We start from the raw sequence: 10,000 nt of genomic DNA, 5'->3' as shown, positions 1-10,000 counted from the left end.
AGCGTTTTAAATATTTGTTGATTAGCTACGTTTTACGAAAAAATTCATAAATCCAAAATCATAAGTCGGATCAAGTCCAAATTTTAGACATATGTTGGGGCTACCCTTAATTGCGTTCAATAAAAAAATTGGACATTTTCGCCATAAGGGAGCGCCATAAATTAGGAAATTTCATATCTCCTAATTGGCCAGAGGAAATTTCTTAAAACTCACGGGAAAGCATCAAGGGGCATACACGAGTCTATATAATAAATATGGCCAAGAAATAGTAATGTTTAAGGGACTTTTTAATAAAATTAGATTTTTTTTTTTCCGTCAAAGAAAAAAGGCGGGAATGTTAGCATGTCCATTGACATTACATTGTGCAATTAGCTCCGGCAGCCATTTTGTCAAGGCTGACAATTTACTTTTGCTCATAACTCGCCAACCAAACATCGCACATTAAAAAACTTGACATCCACTTGTTCTGTGAATTGAGCTGCATCGTTCCACCGTGTCAGTTTCACGAAATTCATCCATAAACAGCGATACCTATTGACGACGAGTTGCGTCGGAGGCTTGGCCCCCGGTCAAAACTGCTTGCAGTTCTAGTATTATCATTATTATTATTATTGTTATTATATTATCATTATTATTATCATTATTATTATTATTATATTATTATTATATTATCATTATTATTATTATTGTTATTATATTATCATTATTATTATCATTATCATTATTATTATTATTATTATTATTATTATTATTATTATTATTATTATTATTATTATTATTATTATTATTTTTAACCTTAATTTCTACAGGTAAGTCCCATTGAGACCGGAGACTCTTTATCAAGGGAGACCTGTTTTCCTTTCCCACGTTACTATTCACACACATTCATACACCGATAGCAGGCTAACTATCGACATTCACACAAGGCAAGGTGGGTGAAGTGTCTTGCCCAAGGACACAACAACCATGACACAGGTGGCAGGGCGGGGATCGAACCTCCAACCCTTTGATCATCAGCCGACCCGCTCTACCACCTGAGCCACAGTCGCTCCGAAATTATATTAAATAACCAGGGTTCCCACACCTTTAACAATTAATTTTCACAAATTTTGCGTGACATTTCCCCCAATTTCCATAACCCTATTTAAGTATCTTAGAGCTGCTCTGGGGAACTTTCAGTTTGTGTCAGAATCGCATGTTGTTTTCAACACTTAATATCTCCGCCGGATCTAGTAAACCTATAGGTATTTCTAACCATACTAAATCTGGCCACAAGAATCGGGACATCCTAAATCTTTTTTCTACCATACTAAATAGTAGAAAGTATGGGCAAGGCAAGTTTATTTCTATAGCACAATTCAGACACAAGGCCATTCAAAGTGCTTTACAGGGGCAAGATTAAAATACACAAAACACATTAGAAATGAATAAAACATTTAAAAGCGAATGAATAGAAATAGAACATTTAAATAAAATAAAAGTTACAGGTTAAAATGGCGACTGGAACACAGGGAGAATATGAACGCTTTATAACCGACCTGTGAAACCTCTCCGTTGGCGCTTGCTTCTGATTCGCTGGCGGGGAGAGACGCCGGCAGCCCATTGGCCGAACAGAGGGGGAGGGGCACGGAGCGTCGCCGCGGGAGACGCAGGCTGCGAGCGCTGTGATTGGTCCGTTGTTGCCGGGCAGAAAGAGTCGGGCTGCGACACACAGAACATTATGTCATCAGCACAAACACAAATACAAAGATAATCCCTGCGTTCCGAATCTCATACTCTTTCTTTTCTCTATTCTACATACTACATCCGACGATAAAAATAATCTAGTTAGGATGCAGTAGGCATACAATTGCGACATACTTTTCTCTCTTATTTCATCCTAACATGGCGCCTTGATCTTGCCTCTTGCTTTTATATCCGTCTCATCCCCGTTTGTTTTCATACGGAGGCTTCGTCGATGTGACGTCACTTCACGTGCGCACTGGATTGTGGGTCAGAATCGCCCCAAATAGGATGCACTTTTCAACACTAACAATCTTGGCCGCATGAAGTAGGACATCCTGGTACTTCTAACCATCCTAAATCTGGCCACAAGAATCAGGACATCCTAAATCTTTTTTCTACATACTATATAGTAGAAAGTATGAGATTTGGAACACAGGGTTTATTCAATGTTTGGAAAATAAAAGTGAAATTTAAATGAAAGCTAATAGTCTAGATGACTAAGTCCATTACCTCTGTGTCAGCGCCCGCATGTAACTGCAACGACAGAACAACAGAGTTAATATTGAAGGTCATCAGGTAGAAACTAATACACAGGAACACCAGACAGACAGACAGACAGACAGACAGACAGACACACACACACACACACACACACACACACACACACACACACACACACACACACACACACACACACACACACACACACACACTCACCAGTGGTCGCTCCCCAGGCTGGGCGGGGCCGTCCAGTCTCTTAGTGGTCGCCGCGGTCTCACGCTGACTCCGCCCCTAAACGGCTCTGTCATCGTCTCCACGGCGACAGCAGACAGCCGGAGGATAGGGGCGTGGCCTAACGAGGAAGTGGAGCCGCTCAGCCACACGCTCAGAGCTCTGTGATTGGAGGAGAAGGAAAGGGGAGCGGCCAAGGCAGAGAAACGCCATTGGCCCGAACACACGCTGCTGAAGGCTTCCGATTCGCTGACCGCGGCCGACTGCAGCACCCGCAAAGCATTGTGGGTAGGAGAGCTAGGAGAGAGGGGCAAAGATGGTTTTAATATGATATAAATACTAGTGGATACACAATCTGTCAATCAATCACCTTTATTTTCACTGGAAAGACACATTTTTTTTAAATAAATAAAAAAATTAAACGATTTTCCTCATCCACCAATCGAGTTCATTTGAAACGAGGAGTACTCGAGTACTAACGCCCATCCCTAATTATTATTATTAATGAATCACCTGAAGCCGTTCTGCCTGACGACACACACGGCCTTCTCTGATTGGTCCGTGCAGACGCTCCTCTCTGCTGATTGGCCCGTGTGCTTCCAGCTCTCTGCTGATTGGCCCGTGTGCTTCCTGATGCTGTAGTTCTGCAGCCTAAGCCCCTCCCCCTCGCGGCCTCGGAGGGAAAACGCCATGCGACCCACAAACCTCCCGGCGGCCTCTTCTTCTTCTTCTACTGTCTCTCCGTGGTTCTTCCTCCGTCGCTTCCTGCCACTGCGCCTGGGCCATTCTGATTGGCTCAGGGCAGGGGAAGGGGGAGGGACTAACGGTTTGCTGGCCCCTGATTCGTTTAGGGTAGATAGAGAAGGAGGGGCTTGAGGTCTGCTGGTTTCTGGTTGGCTCACAGCAGGGGAAGGGGGCGGGACTAACGGTTTGCTGGCCCCTGATTCGTTTAGGGTAGATAGAGAAGGAGGGGCTTGAGGTCTGCTGGCTTGTGATTGGCTCAAAGCAGAGACTGTCAAGCGTCTTTGCGCACTTGGAAAAGCGCCGTATAAATCTGATGTTATTATATTATTATGACAGAGAGGGGGAGGGACTAATGGTTTGCTGGCTCCTGATTCGTTTAGAGCAGAGACAGGGGGCGGGCCTTCCCTGTCTGATGATGCAGGTGCTGGGGGTTTTATAAAGGTGACAGGTGGGATGTGGGAGGGGCTAAAGGTGACAGGTGGGATGTGGGAGGGGCTTAACAGTGGCACAGGGTCTCCCAGGGACACAGGGCTAAGTGCAGGGGCAGCGCTGCATGTCGGAGCGGCCGCAGCTGCAGGAGAGGAAAAGACACGTTCAGTTTGACAAGAAAATGTTTCTACTTCCAGTGTGTGTTCATTCTAGCGCCCCCCTTTGGACTAAAGCGGTAGTGTTTTTACCACGCCAGCTGTTGTTCCTGGGTGAGCGTATACTAGGGTTGCTGAACGGGTCCCGGGATTTCGGGATTCCCGTGAAATGAGTCAGTCCGGGAGTACCGGAAATTGGCCGCGGGACCCGTCCTCCCGTTATTTTTTTTTTTTTTCGTTTTTTTTGAGGGGGGATATTTTTTTTAATAAGCTAAAATGAATAAAACAAAGGCTACACAATATTTTGTGTGAAATGTATTTTTTAGACAGGCAGGCATACGAAATACCAGCGCCTCTACAATAGGCTACTGAAAGTGCTGTGTCCGAGGAAGAGTCTGATGATACCCAAGAATATGCGTATCAGCCAGAGCCAAGCGAGCAGACGATGACCCAGAGCCTTACTGCACATCTGCAGCAGGCAGTCATTAGCCTCGTTAGAGATGTCGCCGTCTTGCTCAGACCTGCGCAATTATGACGCTCGGCTTGCTGAGCGCACAGCATTTTTGTTGTGCACTCAGCAAGACGGGCTTCATAGTTGCGCAGGTCTGAGCAAGACGGCTCCAAGTCGAACGAGGCTAATGACTGCATGCAATGTCCCGAGCCAGACCAGAGGTATGGGAATGACCTCCACAAAATAATTTCAAACGAGTTTGCGCTCTTCGAGGCAACCAAAGAGCGACCCAAACACCTGCAGCAGCTCTACTCTGCACTTTCCACCATACAGCCGACGTCCGTGGAAGAAAGAGCGTTCTCGGTGTCAGTTCGTGACAAAGCTCAGAAACAGGCTGAGCAGTGTTTCTTGAAGTCACACTTCATGAAAGTAAAAGAAAGGAAAGCTGGAAAGTAGTCTTGCTTAGCGTGTCAGTTTGAATAGGCTGTTAGTTCTGTCATGTCTTATTTCACACGTTAAGAGCAATCGGTAGTGCATTTTTTGTTATTTGCCTATCCTTTGGAAAATATTCAATTCAAACTGATTTCGTTCATAGAGATAAAAATAGATTGTTTGAAATACATTTGTTCGCCAAACACCGTTTTTTGGCCATGTTTTGATATTGAACCTCTGTGAAACATTTTTCGTATTTTCTTCGTAAAAACACCGTTTTCAATAGGCCTATTTAACTTCTGGAAAATATTTTGCCTAATTTGAATGGCTTTTCTTCATGTTATTTAAGTAGAAATAAAACGTGATGTAATATAGCCTTGTTCTGCTGCATTTATGTATCTATTGGCATTGATTTAGTCCCATTAAAGTAGTATTAAAGGGCAATAATGGTTTCAACGGGAAATCCCGGGAAATCCCGCGAGGAGCTCTGAAATCCCGGGATTTGAAAAGGGGCCATTTCGGGAAATTTCAGCAACCCTAGCGTATACCCATGACAAAGGCATTAAGAAAAACTATATTAAAATAGCATTCTTTGCACTGATGGTCTGGTTTGCTGTTACATGTCATTTATGATCATCAGAGGAAAAATGAGACTGTTTCAGAAATATTTAAAAGTTCCTCGTAGAGACTTTAAACAGTTGTTAAAGGAGGTTTTTCTTCCCTCAGTCTTCCCTCAGTCTTCCCTTGGCCCAGCTGTCCTGTTAATCCTAACCCTACATTTTACTATGTGTGATGTCACGCATGGGAAAATGTAGGGTTAGACAGTGAGACCATAAAACACTCTTTCTGCCTTTTCTCAGGCTAGGATAAACCGATTTCTAAAATGTTTGCACATTTATACTACATAGGATCTCAGAGTTCAATACACCTTCATATTTCCACCGGTGAAGTGGGTCTTTAAGCAGGTGAAGCAGGTCTTTAAGCTTACCGTTAGTGTTTCTCTTGCTCCTCTGCGGCCTCCTCCCTGTCTGTCTCTCCTGTCTGCCTGTCTGTCTCTCCAGTCTGCCTGTCTGTCTCTCCAGTCTCTCCAGTCTGCGGCCCACTGAAGACAGACAGGTTCTGAGGAGCCGTCTCACCTCCTGTCTATGAGCCGAGAGCAGGCGGGGGAGGAGCAGGGAGCAGGGGCAGGGAGGGGGGCAGGGAGGGGGGCAGGGAGGGGGGCAGAGAGGGGGGCAGGGAGGGGGGCAGGGAGGGGGCAAACCTGTCTGTAGCCCTGTCTGTAGCTCTAACCCTACACCAGGGCAGGGAGGAGGCAAACCTGGCCCTAAGGGAGGGGGGAAAGGGGGTGTGGTTTGATGATGCGTTAGGTTTAGGGGAGGGGCCTGGTGAAGGGTTTGATGATGCGTTATGGGGCAGGGAGGGGTTAACTGTGTCCCTAACCCTGACCCTGTTTGATGATGTGTAAGGCTTAGGGGAGGGGTTTGAGCATTACCTGAGCCTAACCTGGGCTGGTGAGGGCTTAGGGGCGGGGTCTGGTGAATGGGCGCGGTGTGATGATGCGTTATGGTTAGGGGCGGGGTCTGGGTATTGGTTAGAACTGCAGCTGGGACAGGTAAAGGTAGAACTGAGGTATGATGCCTTAGGCCAGGCGTCTGTCCATGACCTAATCCTGTCTGGTGAATGGGCACGGCTTGATGATGCGTTATGGTCAGGGGCGGGGTCTGGTGAGGGGTGTGATGATGCGTTATGGTGAGGGGCGGGGTCTGGTGAAGGGTGTGATGATGCGTAAGGCTTAGGGGCGGGGTCTGTTGAAGGGGCGGGCGTAGAGGAAAGGGTAGAACTGAAGGAGGGATGAAAGAAGGAGAGGATCTCCATCCAGTCCTCGGAGGAGAGAACACTGCTGGGGAAGAGAAACAGCCGTCAGTGCAATAACAGTAGGGGAGAACGGGGTAAGTAGGCACACTTTTTACTCTACTGAGAATTGCTCATCACCTGAACATCTTTCGATAGTCATTCCTACATTAAATTGAAGCTTAAGGTGTTGGCTTGAAATGTGTACCCCTCACTTGTTCTATCTTATTGTAATAAAGAAGAAATTAATCGTCAAAGACACCCTTACACATTGTGACAACCAACCCCATCAAGGGGTCGGTTGTCATACACTATGGGGTTGTTTGTCACAATGTTATCTTAATGGGAATAATCATAAAAAGAAGGCAAGAAAGTATATCTAAATTTGAAAATGCAATTGCATTGTCAAGTTGACAAATAGGCCTACATAACTTACTGTAGCCTTGGCAGCTGGTCTAGTTTGGGATGCACTGGGTTGTTTTGATTTTGTTGCCCTTTTTTCTTTTGCATGCTAGCTGCCTTTTCCTGCTCTATTCTTTCCTTCTCTGGGGTGTCAGTGAGGATACAGCTTGACAATTTCTTTCGTTATTGGGTTCCTTTTCTGGCTGTAGTCTTTGGATAACATGTGACAACCAACCCCCCCAAAAATGTGACGACCAACCCCAACTTGAATTTCTTGCTAGCATCAAGGCCAACAACCATCTGACAACTAATTAGTTTGCTAACCACAATCTAAACTGTAGTTTACCCTTCACACTTTGTATGGGTAACAAGTGTTTTGTTATAAACCCATTGTGTAAAAGCCTAGAAGAAAAATACTGAGGAGCTAAATATTTTCAATTTGACATGAAAAACACTAACAGTCGTCTCACCTCAAATTCAGCAGTCTAACTCCAAGGAAGACTATGTAGGTGACCTCTGATCCCAATTCTGGATATTTACATACCAACATTTCACAGACAGCGCCTTCTGGTTCCGAGATATAACAATTGTGACAACCAACCCGTGTGACAAATTACCCCGTTCTCCCCTACTCTCTCTCTCTGTCTGTCTGTCTGTCTCTCTCTCTCTCTCTGTCTGTCTGTCTCTCCCTGTCTGTCTCTCTCTCTCTCTCTCCCTGTCTGTCTGTCTCTCTCTCTCCCTCTCCCTGTCTGTCTCTCTCTCTCTGTCTCTCTCTCTCTCTCTCCCTGTCTCTCTGTCTCTCTCTCGCAGCAGGATCATTGAAACATACTGTTCTCCTGACATAGAGGTTCTGGCAGTCTCGTGCAGACCTTATTATCTCCCGAGGGAGTTCACTGTGGTCATTGTGGTAGCTGTTTACATCCCTCCGGATGCTAACGTTAGCTCAGCCCTCAGCCTTCTGCTTGATACCATCAACAAACAGCTGCTCGCACACCCTGATGGAGTTTTTGTCGTTGCTGGTGACTTCAACAAAGCGTGCCTAAAGACTGTGCTGCCCAAATTCGTCCAGTATGTGAAGTTTGCCACCAGAGGAGATAGCACCTTGGACCATGTTTACTCCAACATTAAACATGCGTACAAAGCTACTCCCCTCCCCCACCTGGCTGGATCTGACCACCTCTGCATGTCCCTCACCCCCACCTACACCCCCCTGCTGAGGAAGACAAAGCCTCAAACAAAGACTGTACAGATTTGGCCAGAGGGAGCCCTCTCTCAGCTACAGGACTGCTTCTCCACCACTCTATGGGACTTATTCTCAAGCCACAACCTCCAGGAGTACACAGACACTGTACTCTGCTACATTAAGAACTGTGTTGACAACGTCACCGTCAACAAACGGGTCAGGGTTTTTCCAAACCAAAAACCCTGGATGAACAGCAAAGTGCAGTCCCTCTTAAAAAGCCGAAATGCTGCCTTCAAGTCAGGGGACAGGGCCCTGTACAGCAGGGCCAGGTCAGACCTGAAAAGAGGTATCAGGGAGGCCAAGGTGGCCTACAAGAGGAAAATAGAGGACCACTTTGCTGTGAATGATCCCAGAAGAATGTGGCAGGGAATAAATCACATCACCAACTACAGAAGCAGCAACCAGGTGACTGCTAGGACCGACGCCTCGCTGGCAGAGGAACTCAACAGCTTCTTCGCCCGCTTTGAGACAGACAGGTCCTCAGCAGCCACAGCACTCCCACCCACCCCCAGTACTGGCACAATGTTGACACTTCAGGAGCACGAAGTGAGACATGTGCTGAGGACAGTGAACCCCTGGAAGGCGGCCGGTCCCGATGGAGTACCTGGAAAGGTACTCAAAGCTTGCGCCGACCAACTGACTGGAGTCTTCACAACCATATTCAACCTATCCCTGGAGCAGGCCATCATCCCACCCTGCCTCAAAACATCAACACTAATACCCGTTCCCAAGAAGACAGCAGCGGACAACCTCAACGACTACAGACCTGTTGCACTCACGCCTGTAGTCATGAAGTGCTTTGAGAGACTGGTCTCACAGCACATCAGGGCCTGTCTGCCTCCCACACTGGACCCACACCAGTTTGCTTACAGGGCAAACCGATCCACGGAGGACGCCATTACCATAGCGCTCCACACCGCGCTGAGTCACCTGGAGCACCGGGAGAGCTATGTCAGAATGCTCTTCCTGGATTTCAGCTCAGCCTTCAACTACATCCTGCCGGAGATCCTGGTCCAGAAGCTCTCACACCTGGGCCTCTCCGACCCCATCTGCCTTTGGATTAAGGACTTCCTATCTGATCGTCCACAGTCTGTCAGACTCGGCCCACACCTATCCAGCACCATCACACTCAGCACCGGCTCCCCACAAGGATGCGTACTGAGTCCCCTCCTCTTCACTCTCTACACTCACGACTGCTCTCCGACCCATCTCTCAAACAGCATCATAAAGTTCGCGGATGATACCACCGTAGTCGGGCTCATATCAGCTGGCGACGAGTCTGACTACAGAGATGAGGTCAACAGACTGACAGCATGGTGTTCAGTCAACAACCTCAAACTGAACACCACCAAAACAAAGGAAATTATTCTGGACTTCAGAAAGGGCAGAGCGGTCCCGACCCCACTGCACATTAATGGGGACTTAGTGGAAAGAGTCCACTCCATCAGGTTCCTGGGCGTGCAGATCTCCGATGACTTCTCCTGGACTGTCAACACCACGGCGGTGGTGAAGAAGGCTCAGCAGCGTCTCCATTTCCTGAGAGTGCTCAGGAGGAACAACCTGGAGGAGAGGCTGCTGGTGACCTTCTACAGCACCACCATAGAGAGCATCCTGACCTACTGCATCACAGCGTGGTTTGCAGGGTGCTCTGCAGCAGACAGGAGAGCGCTGCAGAGGGTCATCAACACAGCCCAGAAGATCACCGGCTGCACTCTGCCTAGCCTGGAGACTATTGCCAGCTCTCGCTACCGCAGCAGAGCTGGAAACATCATCAAAGACTCCTCCCACCCCGCAAACCACCTGTTTGACATGTTACCCTCCGGCAGGCGGTACAGG

The 10,000-nt window shown here is 47.3% G+C and overlaps 1 protein-coding gene and 1 long non-coding RNA gene across 2 annotated transcripts in view; both read right to left on the bottom strand.

Moving 5' to 3' along the window:
- LOC307270525 (uncharacterized protein) overlaps positions 1 to 5,777 on the bottom strand; it is an 8,947-nt gene extending 3,170 nt beyond the window's left edge. The window contains exons 1-5 of the mRNA XM_080054407.1: positions 5,657 to 5,777; positions 2,971 to 3,772; positions 2,443 to 2,754; positions 2,236 to 2,259; positions 1,539 to 1,701 (exon numbers count right to left, since the gene is read on the bottom strand). Of these exons, the coding sequence (XP_079910533.1) occupies positions 1,539 to 1,701; positions 2,236 to 2,259; positions 2,443 to 2,754; positions 2,971 to 3,149 (678 nt within the window). The 5' untranslated portion in view covers positions 3,150 to 3,772; positions 5,657 to 5,777. The remainder of the gene's footprint in view (positions 1 to 1,538; positions 1,702 to 2,235; positions 2,260 to 2,442; positions 2,755 to 2,970; positions 3,773 to 5,656) is intronic.
- A 346-nt stretch (positions 5,778 to 6,123) lies between these two features.
- The window catches only part of LOC307270529, an 8,784-nt gene continuing 4,907 nt past the window's right edge, over positions 6,124 to 10,000 (bottom strand). The window contains exon 3 of the long non-coding RNA XR_013845554.1: positions 6,124 to 6,568. This is a non-coding gene — a long non-coding RNA (uncharacterized lncRNA). The remainder of the gene's footprint in view (positions 6,569 to 10,000) is intronic.

This window comes from Ammodytes marinus (assembly GCF_949987685.1).
Source record: "Ammodytes marinus genome assembly, contig: scaffold_45, whole genome shotgun sequence".
NCBI lineage: Eukaryota > Metazoa > Chordata > Actinopteri > Uranoscopiformes > Ammodytidae > Ammodytes > Ammodytes marinus.
The sequence above is the reverse complement of the archived record's forward strand: the minus strand, read 5'-3'. Positions and strand labels throughout refer to the sequence as shown.